Source organism: Scardinius erythrophthalmus, assembly GCF_964197995.2.
Source record: "Scardinius erythrophthalmus genome assembly, chromosome: 11".
Lineage (NCBI taxonomy): Eukaryota > Metazoa > Chordata > Actinopteri > Cypriniformes > Leuciscidae > Scardinius > Scardinius erythrophthalmus.
Genome location: NC_138231.1, coordinates 31,806,267 through 31,821,752, shown reverse-complemented (window position 1 = coordinate 31,821,752; position 15,486 = coordinate 31,806,267). Strand labels below are relative to the sequence as shown.

The following is a 15,486-nucleotide window of genomic DNA, read 5'->3' as shown; positions in this document are numbered from 1 at the left end:
TACTTATAATATATATATATAAACACAACTATATGCATATTTATTTCTGCATTATAAGACATATAGGCTACTGCTGAGAAGCCTTTAAAAAAAAAACATTGGACATTTTGTCCCCACAATTATACCAGCACCACACACACACCTCAAACTCAGTATGGTCACCAAACTTAACACAACTGCTGTGTGATTCATTGCTTCAGTTTGTGTGATTTATTTCATCATATTTTTCAAGTGTTTAAATTAAAACAACACACGGACAGTTTCAGTTCTGAGTTTAGTATGGGCCATTCTACAGAAATGGTGCAAACTGCTTTCCCACAACTAAAAATAAATAAATACACATTAAAAAAGCATTTAAGTATTCAAATCTTAGATGTTTACTAAGATCATTGAATCCTACAATAATATTAAAAATATCAGTAAGCATAATATATATATAAAAAACTTGTGGAAATAAAATGAAAAATAATTTTTTCAATCTTTTCCGTTTTTTTTTTAAGTTAAAAAATATATTATTTTCTTTGTAAATCATGAAACTTTATGTAAAATATGTGTCCCGCATTTTCATGTCACTACCAAAACAGTGTTTTATTTAGTCCATTGGCTGAGACTGATTTTAACCACACCCTACATTTTTGATCAGGAAATATTCCCGTGTCCCTCTCTCTCATATCCTCATAGATAGATAGATAGATAGGTACCATCATTTTGAGTGAATGTGTTGAAAAAGAAATTATGTGTGTAACTTTAAGGAACGTCACTACCAAACACCTTTTTTCTCCAAAAAGGAGTAAACTTTTTGGGTGTTATTCCATAAAATTGAGTACAACTGTCATGTAGCCTACTGATTAGCATCTTTGGGCTAGGCAGCATAGGCTTAAAGGTATCTAACACAACAAGCATCTCTAAACTCTGATAGTTTTCACTGTTCAGGCATACAGGACAGAACCAAAGACACGCTGGGTTACCGGAATGGGTTATGTTGGCATCCGTCTTCATGTGCAAACCCTGAGACTTAAAGGTGCAAAGGGGAATTAGAATTAGGGGTCCCAAGGGAACCATGTGAGGACGGAACTTACTTGGGGGCTGGTGGGGGTTATCAACCACCTTGATTGACAAGAGGGGGACGGGGTGGTTATTCTCTCTAATCAAATGAGCTTTATGGTTTATAGCAACCTGTCTGATCAATGCATTTTATTCACTGTTTACACCTGCAATAAACCTTATAGCCTAAAGAGCAAAAATGAATTTAAAACTATATGTTATAACATAGTAAAGCACATTAATATTCAATAGTATAATAAACTCAGAACTTAAACTGTAACCTTGTGTTGTTGTCTTGATTTAAACACCAATCACTGAAGAATCACGCAGCAGTTGTGTGGAAAGAAGAAATAAATTAATCTGCTAATAACTGTGTAAAAGAAAATATCTATTTAAAAACTGAAAAATACATTTGAGTTTCCATATTAAAGGTCATGTTTCATACGCAAAGTATTTGCCCTGTTATCTGTGTTTCATAGTATAATATTTAACTCACTGATAGTGGTGGTTGCGGAGGAAACAAATACTGTAGTTTCCTCGTGTGTTCTCTTGAGTGAAAGACAGTTTATTTGAGTATTGATGTATAGGCTATTGTTGAATTTTCTATGCGTCTAAAGTATGGTCTGTCTTACATTTGTAATTTAAAAATTAAATAAGAAATATGTATTTCTGTGTGTTAACTTTATGTGAGAAACATTTGTCATTACTTACTGTATATTACTGTTTTTGTTATTTGTCACTGACAAAGAAAATCCTTTGGCAATAAAGGACAAACAATAAAGGCCATCCCCAAAAAAATATATTTTTTTTTTTTGTCTGTGTAAATATTGTAACCAGATGACTTATGACTCATTATGGAGTTAAAACGTTTATTATGCAAACAAATACTGTGACATTATTTACATGTGTGACAAATACAGTCTTTTGTGAAATGGTAGGCCACTGATGATTTGTTTGAGATGTTATCTATTCCTGGAAAATATAAATAAGCTAGTAGGCTGAAAGAGTCACATTAACTCAGTGTCTATATAACCTCAGAGTTGCCTAACTAAAATATTTTAATATCTTAAACAGGAACTTTAGGATGTTTTTTTATTTTTTTATTATTCAGTAGGCTATGACTTTTTTCACAAGCTATACATGATTAGATCAGCTCTTCGCCTTTTATCTCAACACCCTTTGCACATAAAACAGCTTCAACCACAATCTGCACTCTAATCTGACCACCATCTGCACTCATATAGGGTCTATATGGGCGGGTATGGGTTTTTATCTAATGGGCAAAATGAGCTTATGCAATTTACATTTGAACATCCGGAAAGCAGCAGTTGTTTCTGCTCTGACAGCCGCAAGGCCTCGCTGAACGATGTGAGTCTCACTATACACTGAGACACTTATTAAAAAAAACAGGAATGGTGAGAGAACATTGTGCTTGTACGTTTTGAGTCTTCAAACCAAACTTGGGTCTTCAGCTGACAAAGTTTAAATCCCGTCTGACTAGCGCACTTCCCGTAATGTTTACACTTTAGGACAGTAGGCAGAGAGTAGCCAAGGTAGTCTTTTGTGGCTGTTTGAAGGCATTCGACCACATAAATGTTTCCACTACGAAAGCAATTCGGTCGAATGCATTTTCGCCTGGAAGAGGTCGACAGTGGACAAGATCAAAATGTTTTAGACCCCGTTTACACCAGTATTTAGCGTCGTCCACTTGTGATCCGATCGACCAAAATGTATCTTAATTCAGGTGTTGTCACAGTGTCTGGTTGGTGTACTGTGGGTGTCCACTAGAGGTCTCTTCCCAATACCGTCACCACCACATCATGAACTGCATTTCCCATAATCCTTTGTCTGAACTCATCAATGATCATTGCACACTGTTCCCACTCACATTGTTTGTATCTGTCTATTTATACAGTTTCAGTCATTGTCATGGAGTCCTTGTTTGATGTCAGACTGCACTTCTGAGTTCCATTCCTGTTTTGTTTCTTGTTTTTGGACTGTCTTTGTATGGATTTTGACCCTTTGTCTGGCTGGTTTATGATTATGGATTACCCCATTAAACTGCACATTAGGGATGGGGAAATGAAGCCTCATGAATCACTGAGGCTTTCCCCTGACTGTTCCGGGAAAAGATTCAAAGCTTCAAGAGTGTCGAGAACAGCGCCGAGAACAGCGCCATCTGGTGCTTATTTAAAATAAAGCAGCCAGAAGCCTGTGTTAGAAGCTCTGGCAGATGAAGCAACCACAACACACTCCATAGTTTCAATGTTATGTGTACAAATAAAAGCCTTACATGTTTGTTTTTGATTTGTTCATTAAATAAATTAATTTTCACATTAAAGAGTGACAATAAAATATAGTAGCTTTAGCTTATATGATTCAATAAGATTTAATGTAGGCCTACTCTCTCTCTCTCTCTCTCTCTCTCTCTCTCTCTCTCTCTCTCTCTCTCTCTCTCTCTCTCTCTCACTCTCTCTCTCTCTCACTCTCTCTCTCTCTCTCTTTCTTTCTACACACACACACACACACACACACACACACACACACACACACACACACACACACACACAATGAATAAGGACATTGTCTGATAGGATCATCTGTTATTAAATGTCAATAATTGTAAATATCAACCAGACCGACTGAGGCAACATTAATGACTCGTTAAATACGATCTGAAGTTCGAGCCTTCTGACACCCAAAGCGAAACGCGCACGTTACTGGACAGAAAGTGAGGCTTCGTTTGTCATCGATCACGTGACTCTAGCAAACCAATACACGCCTCGATACGGGGCTTCACTACAAATTGTGTCGCTTATGTGATACGCGCATCGAAGCTTCAGTGTCATATGTAACATCACTACTGCACATGGATCTTACCCTTTTTGTGTGCATCCTGTGACAGGTGTAAACAGGGCCTTTTTTTTTTCTTTTCTTTTTTTTCTCAGTCCGTGACAGGAATGGAATATGCAGCACGATTTTCTGTTTTGACTTGTGAGAGCCAGGACTTTTTACCTTTACTGGACAATTCTGCCGCCTTGAAGTCACTCTTCTGGATCGGGGTGAATTACCATCACCCCGTAGACCTCCCAAAAACATCTGGGCTGATGCTACTGGAGGGACGCTATCAACGCTCCAGCCCCGCCTCTGCTGGAGGTTGTCAGCCCTTCGCCATCTCCTGCTAAGCCAAACACTCACGTCGAGCCTCAGATCCTACAGCCACCATCAGCACCTGAGCGGATAGATCCAGTGGCTCCACTTCCTGCGTCAGATCGTCTCGCTCCATCTCGGCCTGTCGACCTGTCGGCTCCACCTTGGCTCCTACCACCTTTGGCTCCACCAGACACCATCGGCCTTTCGACTACACCGGGTTCCCTCGTCCCACCGGCTCCCCCTTGGTCAGTCGTCACACCACCTCTGCCACGGACTTGTGGATCTTCCGCTATGCGCCGTTCCTCCACCCCTACGGCTGCAGCAGGCTCCTCCTTCCCTTCAGGTATGGCTCGGTCCTCCATAACACCACCATCATCTCAGTCCTCGGGCAGTCTGGCTCCTCCTCAGACGATCGTCACCGCGGCATCGGCATTGCCTAGGCCTACTGTGCCAGTGATGTCGCTCTTCTCAACCTGCGCCCTGGGATCCATCGGCTCCGCCTCCGTCGGTCATAACCCCAGTTGACATCAGCCTCTACTCCACCTTGTCTCCTCCCTCCCTTGACTCCACCGTGGGCTGTTGGCTCTGGGTCTGTGCCTTTGGACGGATACCATCGCCACCGGGGTCTCATCATCGGCCTGTCACCATTCCTCCACCGTAAGGTCTCGCCTTCAGGGAGGGGGGGAGGACTGTCACAATCCTCAGTCACCACAGCAAAATACATTTCCCATAATCCCTCCTGGCTCACACCTGCACACACTCATCAAATCATCACACAATCAAAATCGTTCGTATTTATTTCATCATATGTGTATTTAGTTCCTCTGTTTTCAGTCTTTGGTTGTCGGTTGTTGTTTGTGTATGCTAGTTATGCACACTGTTATACCTATCTACCTTTTTGTTTGTTTTCATCGCGTTTATATTTGTATCCAGTCTTCATCCGTCTTTATCCTCCTTATCCTGTGACAATCACAGTATTGCCTACTTCTGACCTTTAGATGGAGACACTGCACACTTTATTATAATGTAAATATAGTTAAATATAAATTTAAGTAGCAAATCTCTAAGTACTAATTTAGTATTGATTTTATCATTTGTTATCTTTTGTTTTAATTTTGATAAGTTTTCTGAAGGACCAGCTTTCCACAGGCTTTTGAAAGTGAATAGACACAAATGACACTTTAAAGGGGCAGTAAGTAAGAATTACTCCCATCTAGTGGTGAATTTGTATTTTGCAATCAAACTAATTTTGCTCTCCAGCGCCTCGCGTTTTCAAATGCGCGTTGCATCTACGGTAAGCGATATGTACCAAAAAGCTTTGACAGGATGTCTTCTAATAGCACCTTGTCGAGTTTTCCTTCTGGTGAACTGGTTTGTTATTTCAAACAAACTACAACTTGACACAACGAACAAACGAATGTTACAGTTTTGAACAAACAAAACTTACAACCTTGTTTATAGGACCATCTCTACTTTACTCAATAGCTGCTATTCATCAAAGAGCCTGTTTAACTTTTAACTATGTTCTACTGTCTATATCAGTGTTTCCCAACCTTTTTTCAGTCAAGGCACCCTTTGAAATTTAAAAAAAATGTGTGGCACCCTACACTAGTGTTGTCACGATACTACTTTGATACTATACTTTGAAATGTGCTGGTTTTGTTTTTTTTTTTATTATTTTTGATGTGCACAAATAAATGACAGGTAGGCTACCATAAGATTTTCTTCTTCCTGTTCCTTTTTTTTTTCTTCGTTCATGCATGTTACAAATGAATGAATGAATTAAACATTTTTAATTTTATATAATATATAATTTTGTTATAATTGCACAAGATAGCTTGTTTTTACTATATTTTATGTAGCCTAATAATTTCACAGTAAATCTCCAAATTAATGTAGAAACATCATAAAGACAGTATATTTCAAATAATTGTTTAATGGCATCTTTTTATGAATGAAGTGTTATTTGATTCTGATGTCACTGCTGCACTGTCACATGTGGATCCCACAAGCGTCCCATTTTCTCACAACTCTTAACGTTCATTTAAGACTTTATTTAATTTAAGACTGCTCTCATGAGGATACTCAAAGCGAAAGCTCGAAAGAGAAGTCGAGTCTGGCGCGCGTCGTGTCAGCATCACAGGACAGCGCATTCTCTTTTGTATTTTCTCGCTTGCATGGTTAGAAGCATTTGCATGAAGAAGAACGTGATTATATAATAACGCTAGCCAAAGGATGACAGAAAAAAATGCTGCTTTAATTGCGTTAAATATTTTTAACGTGTTAAATTGAAAAATATTAATTGCACGCGTTGCGTTGACAGCAGCACAACCGATGTGAATACGCGGCAAGACGGACGTTGTGACAATTCGTGTGTATTTGACTGTAAGCGCATCAATGAAAAATAGGCAGCTTTATGTGGACGCACTGGGAATGAGGCACGGGAATAAAATCACATGCAAGCGCAACCTCCGCAATTCAACGCCAAAAACTTATGATTTGCATTTGTATTATAAATTTGTGCGCATTATTTGTTGTTATTAGAGACTTCCGACGATCCGAGATTGATGGTAAAGATTTTTTATTTTTTTTTTACACAGTTTCCCGCTGGGAAACGCTGGTCTATATAGGCTAATAAAAAAACAAAAAGCCTGTAATTAAGACCTTAACCTTGACTTAGGGGAGAGTGGGGTAAAATGAGCCAGTGGGTAAGTTGACCCACCCCCTGTTTCTAGGCAACTATGCACATTTGGTGTCATGGGACCATACATTTTGAAGGACTCCATCATTTATATATTGCTGTGAAGAGGAGAAGCACATGGGACAAGAGGAAAGTTGTCTTTTCCACAAAAACACCTTTTTTGCTTGTTAAAGTAAAATTTCTTATTTTAGGTATATTAGCCGTTTTGTCAAAGCAAATTGATCTAGGTCTAAAGTTGTGTATGGTAAATATTGGTGATTTGTCAACATTTAAAACTATGTAAATTATTAAGCTAAAGGTTATCCTGAATTGCTAAGCTAGGCCGTTTTTACCAAAATGGTGGCTATGGGGCAAAGTGAGCCAGATGATGTGGGGTAAATTGAACCAGTGGTTCAACCTTTTTGAAATGGAGAAAATCGACTAAATTGTGTTGAAATAAAATGTCTTTGTATAAGCAACATATTGAACTGCAATTAACATTTATATGCCCTAATATTTCATAAAAACGATACATTCGGCCGAAATATGAAAGACAATATTTTGTTGACTAGTTTTGGATTATAAATTATATTATTGGATTATAAAAGTTTTTTAAAATAGACTACTGCCACATCAAATAAGCTTTTGTTTAGCAATTTCTGAATTTCTGCTCATATACGCACAGTATTTAATTATTTTTTTGTCAAAAATAAAGTCATCAACTAAGATGTTACTATAGTATTTGTTCCAATGTAGGCTATATTCAAATAAATAAATACATATAGTAAAATGTAGGCCTATAATTTATTTTTTACAAAGAAAGAGATATTGTTGAAATTGTAATTGTTGTTGTAATTGTAATCTTTTTAATAAAATAGCAAAACATATATTTACGAGGTAGATGTAAACTAAATCTTAAAAGCTCAATATAAGCCTTCTCTTTAAATTATTTGTATTGTGCTTTATATTAGTGACACATTTGGGGAGAAGATTTTTTTTTTTTTTTTACCACGCATAAACATTATTCTCTCAAAAATACAAACATGTACATACATGTTACTCACATATTATGGTAGCCCTGTTTTGTGCTAAATAGTGCATTTACACCTTTGCCATTAATATGTGTATAAGCAACTGAAAAAAGCACAAATGTCAGGGCATTTCAAAACATCCCAAGGGCCCCAAAAACACCTCAGACCCCAGAGGGTTAACATTGTTTAGAAAGGTAAGTGTGTTATTAAATTATTATTTTAAAGAGGCAAGTTTTTTTTTATTATTATGCTTGCATAAAAAAGTGAAAGATAGGATGGTCAATTTACCCCCAGATGGTTCAATTTACCCACTGACTGGGATCAACTTACCCCTAGTCTGGGGCAAGTTGAGTCACATGAACACTTTTTTTTCTGAGGTCATATTTTCAAGGCTCTTTGTCATAGGTGCATTTTTTAATTTTCAGTTTATAGGCAACATCCCAAATTAACAGTGGATGTCCTCATTGTACTTCTGTCTCAATTTCCCTTGCCTTGAGATCCACATAAGTAAAAACTGTCTCATCTTACCCCACTCTCCCCTACCTGTCGAGAAGAAAGCAGGCAACTTCAGCGTCTCTTTTGAAAGCTTTCTCCTGCATTAGCTATCCCGACATTATAGCTAATAACCCTTGTTTTTGTAATCTCCGATCACGTTTCCTTTTACGGTCTTATTGTGGAGTTTTTCGACTAAGAGGACTCGTTATCCTTTGACTTAACCGTGCAGCGCAGCCTTTTAAACTTGCCGGGGCAGTGACAAAAGCGCCTCTCACTGCTCTGCTCCGTTTCTGCTGGTTTCAGTCACTTGACGCGGGCTCTGAACGAAAACGCGTTGTGGAAACGCGTTGGCCTAGTACTTTTTGTCCCTCTCTGCTATTATAGTTTTTCAAGATGGCGGAACTACATGGAAGCCTCCGTGGACCTACCCGTCCCATGTATATAAAGATAATAAATTCTTCGTTTACGAGGATAAGTCAGATCATTGGCAGAGGTATTTGGACACCATTGAGGACATATTTATGAATAAAAATATTGATTTTAGATAATAAAATACCTAAAAAGTTACTTATTGTCCCTTTAATAAAAAGAAAGCAGCAATCCAGCTGATGTATAATAAAACCCATTCAAGTGTCATGTCCCATGTTTGCCAGCAGAGATCACTATAGTATGATTTCTGATTAATCATTGTCACTTATTTCTCATCTTTAATTCTCATACTTTTACTTTGCAGTCTGATCTCATTACATACTATTCATTGACACATTTGCAACCTTTAAAGACTTAGCCTATCTACATGACACAGAATTATGGTACTGAATGATACTGTAAAAAATGTGAAATTCTGAAAAAAAATGTGATTTGTAGGCCATTTTTAGTTTTAGAATGGTCTTTGTTTGGTTTGGTTTTAAGTGATTAAATATTCACTTCTTCCAGCGCTCTTTTTTTGCTGTCTGTGTTATTAACCCTTCTATTCAAATGGCTTTAAACTGCTTAACTGCTGGTTACTATTTATTTTTTTTCTTTAAATTGTGTGACCTTTTCTCATTTAGGGCAATGAATGCATGCAAAGTTGACACAAAGTTTTGGAAAGGATGTACAATTTTGGTGACTGTGTCGGGGTCAAAAGTCAACCCGTTAAAAAAAAAACAGAAAAGCTTTATTGTAGTTTGTCAAAGACTAAAATATGAGAACTTATGAAAGGTAAAGCCCGGGACACACCTGGGACAATTATTATATGTCTATTTTTAAGAAATATATATATAATTTCTCATATTTTATGTTTTAGTCTCTGACAAGGTGCAATAGAGTTGTTGTTGTTGTTGTTTTTTCACTTTTTTTTGTGAGAATTGGTCGAATTGATCAAAGTGACCCTCCACAAATGGGGTACCAGATCTTCAAGAAAAGATAGTTCAAATACCCAGTTACTAAATGAAAATTCCACTGCAAACAATTCAGTCTGCGTGGGAACTTTCCGAATGATTCAGACTGAAGTAAGCACGATCCGATTCACACTGCTTTGATAAACAGACATGATAATAAAAGAAAAAAAACTGCAAATCAGTCACCATTGGTTCTGATTTTAATCAGAAAAGACATGTCACAACATGACACTTGAAAGTCTGTTATGAAATATAATAACCTATACACTTTTCTTGATAGGCCATTGGGTATAAAATCGCTTGCGTCTACTAAATATTTCTCACAAGGGCATGTAAAATCACTGGCCAACTTTTGCAGGTGTGGAGTCTTTATGGTTTGAAAGCAGTGTTTAGGACCTTTACTGTTAGCCTCTAGCTCTGCAGTATCACAGTTTCACTTTTAATATACAAAACAATTTAATTTTCCAGTTCCCTGAAACCCTACACCCACATTTTTCATGATAAGTCTGATCTGTCTATACAGAATGCGGAAACTATTTCAACCCTTCAGCTAAAAGAACCTGCAGTGTAAGTTAGTGTTGAGCTGTTGTTTGAGTCTCTCTGTCTGAGATCATATGCAGTGAAATGGCAGAAGCCAGTATTTCAGTGGGACAGGACGAGTTCATCTGCCCAGTGTGTCTGGATCTACTGAAGAATCCAGTGACCATTCCTTGTGGACACAGTTACTGCATGATCTGTATAACCGGCTGCTGGAATCAGGATGATCAGAAGAGAGTTTACAGCTGCCCTCAGTGCAGACAGACCTTCACTCCAAGACCTGCCTTAAGTAAGAATGTGGTGTTTGCTAAAATGGTTGAGAAACTGAAGACGACTAATCTGCAAGCTACTGGATCTGGAGATTTGGAGTGTGACGTCTGCTCTGGAAGAAAACTCAAAGCTGTCAAGTCCTGTCTGGTGTGTCTGGAATCTTACTGTCAAACTCATTTTGAACGTCATGAAGAATTTCGCTCAGGAAATCCACACAAAGTGATCGATGCCACTGGACGACTCCAGCAGATGATCTGTCCTCAACATGGTAAACAACTGGAAATCTTCTGCCGCACTGACCAGCGCAGCATTTGTTACCTGTGTACAATGGATGAGCACAAAAACCATGACACTGTAACAGCTACAGCAGAGAGGACAGAGAAACAGGTAAATTACTGTCTTGGAATATATAATTGTTTTTTGTTGCTTCAGTCTTAATATTTGTGCACCAAGAAGGGACAGTAACGAAACAGAGGAGGGTGAACTAAAGCTTTGAGTCAGGGTGCTAGTGATGACGTGATGAAATGGCTCATGCATGAATAGTATGCACAAAAAACATGATTGTTTAATATTAGGGATAAATAAATCTATGAACTAATAATCTCGCATAACTTAATATCCTTTATTTTTACATTAGTCGAGTCATTATTTTTTTGCTTTCAGGATGAGTTATTAAATTATTACTTTTTATTGATTTTTTCTCCAGGGTTAAGCCTCTCTGCCTCAGCCACCTGAGATTGGCAAGTCTTAAAAATTATCCTCAGGTTTTCCCACTCAAAATTATCCTCAGGTTTTCAGATGATGTGTTGTCGCACTATTACTTGGGAATTCAGAATCTCTAGGGTTCCAATAACCTGCTGCTTGGCAGTAACCACCAGACAAAATGAATATACTTTAAGTCACGACTGGAGTTTCTCAAAGTAAACCACAGAGACCAAGAGATCACAACAGTTTATAAAGAATAGGTGCACAGGCAAAGGGAACATTATACAATTACATACATTTTCTCTAAAATAAAGTGTTCGATATGATACAATTCAGCAAACTCCCCCCTACTGGGCAAAAGCAAATTAGACTTTTGATTAGCTCTGCTTGTTGCCGAGTTAAATGTGTTATGTATAGTTATAGTTATAGTTATAGTTATAGTTAGAGGTTAAAAATAAATGCAGACAGCCATCTAGTCCATTTAGATCTCAAAAGCATAAAAATATTATTCCTGCAAGAATAATAAAAAATTCCTTCACAACCATCATTCACAAAAGTCAATACTGTGCAACCACAGACACAGACCAGCGTATCTTCCTATTGAGTGGTTAAAAGAAAGAAATGCTTTTCGTTTATATATATATATATTTCATTCAGAAGAACATTTCTTAGCTTTACTGTCGTTTCTTTGTCACCAGAAACATCTGGAACAAACACTAAGAAACTTCCATCAGAGAATCTGGCAGAGAGAGAAAGATCTACAAGAGCTGAGAGAGGTTGTGAAGACCTATAAGGTGAGTTTGGCTACCGGTAGAAAAGTATGGTTTCAAACTCTCCTCCAATTAGTGAGGATCTCAGTTCACTTCCAGTCTCACTGAAGCTCACTGTGTAATGTGTCCTGACAGCGCTCTGCACAGACAGCAGTGGAGGACAGTGAGAGGAACTTTACTGAACTGATCCGCTCCATTGAGAGAAGCCGCTCTGAGGTGACACAGCTGATCAGAGATCAGGAAAATGCTGCTGTGAGTCGAGCTCAAGGACTCTTGAAACAACTGGAGCAAGAGATCGATGACCTGAGGAGGAGAAACACTGAGCTGGAGCAGCTTTCACACACAGACGATCACATCCATTTCCTGCTGGTAACTGAGCCTTAGAAAAACATAGGACAATCGCTATTTGTCTCTTTATCTGTCTACAGTTTAATGTTGTTTGTTTTTGTATGGCTTTCTGTAGAGTGTCGAGGCTTGCTCTGTTCCTCCTAAAACTACTGTTGTGCCCAAAATCAATGCCAGTTCTCACCTCTTATATGAGGATGTGGGAAAATCTGTCCTTCTGCTAAAAAAGAAGCTTGAGGATTTCTGCAAAGAAGAGATAAAAAAGACATCTGATGGAGGTACAATAATGGAGATATTCGAAATTAGAAATGCATCGTATAACAAACAATATTTGCAAAAGGAATCTAAAATTGGTGTTTCCTACTGCAGCACTTTTGTGAAGCATCTAATGAACCTAGTATTTTGAACATTACTTTATTTGTGAGCTTTATCAGTTTTCTGTTTACATAAAAATAATACTTTAAATGCTGTTGGTTTCCATAGTGCCACACATTGAGATCATTTCCACTTCTGAGGAGAGCATTAAATGTAAGTCTTAATAAAATCTTTGATTCGCCCATTATACTTTTGTATCAAGTGATTATTCAAATCCTTGCATTAAAATAGATGCACAATTTTCTAAACCAGCTGGTACATAAACTCTATCAGTTAGGAGTATCTGTTTGTTTTCCTCATTGTCACTATTTCAAGCTAATAACTAATGAAATATGCCAGTGGTTTGTTTTCAAAGCTTTTATTACTGCAGTTTGACATTAATATATTTGCTTTCCTTTACAGTGCCACCACCCAGACCCAACCCAAAGCCAAGATCACTGTCCATGCCCTTCCAAACGCCAGAGTTAAAGCAGAGATCCTTAACAATACCAGAGTCACAACCAAGACCTATCCTGCCGAATTCAAAGTATTGGAACTTCCCTTAACCGTGAGTCACAGGCCAGACTCTCCACAGCACCAAGGTAATGGCCCAGATCATCTGACTCCTGCTCACCAAGACTAACGTAATTTCTTATGCTGATCAATTATGATTTGTGACATATGATTTGTGTCTGAATATACAAATCATTTTTTTCCCATTATATCCTACAAATATTCTCGATATAACCCCATTATTCTTTGGAATTCTGCAATCTCTCCACCATTATGTGTATGTTAGAGGAAATGTAGGCTATTTACCATTTCTTGATTCTTTATGATTTTTTAAATATTAATTAAATGATATCATTTTTTTTATCTGTAATTATGTATCGAAAGATTTGGTAGTGGGGCAGTTTATTAAAACAATATTTTAATTATTTGTAGCCTATATAAATGGTGTTTTCTTTTTTTTTGGAATTTGGGGTTAATCCAGTTGTCTTTATATTCCCATACACAAAAGAAATATATTTGAAATATATTTCTTTTGTGTATGGGTACAAACAATATTTTACTTATTAAAGTTACTGAAGTGCAAATAAAGTTTGGTTAATGTGAATAATAACGACTTGGTATTTACTTCCATAGCAATTCTGTATGTTCTGTATTATAAAGTGTTTTACTTAGTGATAAACCACTGTTAACCATCCAGTCCATGAGTGAACCGTCTGTATGAAGCAAATTTGCCATTTGACCTAACAATAATAATACATTTTATTTATGGTGCGCTTTTCTAGTACCCAAAGCGCTACAAACAGTGGCAAATAAAACAAGTAAAATACAGAATTTCAGAAATGATACACTACAAAGAAACACCAAATAAAAATAAATAAAAAATAAACATTTTAACTAATCAATACAATACAGTACTTATCATATTAATCTATGTAAGCGTTTTTTAATTTTTTTTAGCTACTTCTTGAAACTGGCTAATGTGGGAGCATTTCTAACAAGAGGAAGTGCATTCCATAACCTGCGTGCAGCGATAGAAAATGCTCTCACTCAAATATTTTAATCTACAAAGTGGCAGCTGAAGAGCAAAAGAATCAGAAGAATGACGAGAATGAGAAGGTGTGTGTTTAAGGGGCTGTTCCATGTACAGTTTTGTATGTTAGATTAAAAGTTTTAAAATCATTGCGCAGCTGAACAGGAAGCTGATGCGGATTGTAAAGCAGGCCTGTGATGTGCTGACATGAGAGACTTTCACACCGGGTAGTTTTAGGAACTTAGTTCTAGGAACTAGCCACCAGGGTGGTTCCCTTTGGAACATTTTCCTTTGAGATGAGCAAAATCTGCGCAGAACCGATCAGTGATCACCGCGAGATGCATGCCGATTCAAAAATGTGCCCGAGTGTGCTCCTCACCCAGACACATAACGCACAGGTTGTGTGTCTCCTCAAAACCTGGGACACAGAGGCACACACTTCCTGAAAAACTTGTTTGAGAGCTTCTCCATAACAATCGCCTTCAACACGCAATAGCATAAACAAATGGTTCCTGAAGATAAGAAAGCTGATGGCGTACATCACAGACACCCACAGGCACTCTGGTGATGATGTTGTGGACTGTCGTCGGCCAATGAAATTGTCATGTCTACACACATGCTTCAGGTACCGGTCATGCTGATGGCGTTCACCATAGCGTCAATCCAAGATGGAAAATCTTCACTTATCTATGCAGTTTCTTAACTTTACAGCTTTATTATAAGAGAGATGAATTTACTTTTAGTTAATAAAAATACAAGTGTTTATTTTTAGTTAGCTACGGAGCCCCTAAAGGGACATGGTGAAGGAAAAAAAAATGAAATGGAAGAAAAAAAGTTTCTCAGGGAAAAGTTTATCATTTTTCCTCCCATCACCATGTCCCTTTAGGGGCTACAGATAAAATTTTTGATTTTAATAATGTATTAGTAGCTAAATGTTCATGTTTATGTTAGCTAATGTAGTTAACTAATGTTATGGTAAGTGTTACCAATATTACAATATTTTGTGTTGAAAAAAATGATTCTTTGAAATTTGGTTCAGTTAAGGGTAACTATTAGGAAGTCATCTGTTTAACAATGAAGTTTAAATACTCTGGTTGTATTTCAAAATACAAAATATCAGTAACATTAAAACATAAAAAAAAAAAAAAAAAAAAAAAAAAAAGAATTCTGAAAGAAG

The 15,486-nt window shown here is 37.3% G+C and overlaps 1 protein-coding gene across 1 annotated transcript; it reads left to right on the top strand.

The window, feature by feature from the left end:
* Nucleotides 1-10,333: 10,333 nt before the first annotated feature.
* On the top strand, nt 10,334-13,881 carry ftr63 (finTRIM family, member 63). The gene is made up of 6 exons (XM_081378682.1): nt 10,334-10,979; nt 11,996-12,091; nt 12,203-12,436; nt 12,531-12,690; nt 12,896-12,940; nt 13,190-13,881. The coding sequence occupies exons 1-6, from the start codon at nt 10,410-10,412 to the stop codon at nt 13,330-13,332; spliced, it is 1,248 nt and encodes a 415-aa protein (XP_081234808.1). The 5' UTR covers nt 10,334-10,409; the 3' UTR covers nt 13,333-13,881.
* The last annotated feature ends 1,605 nt before the right edge of the window (nt 13,882-15,486 follow it).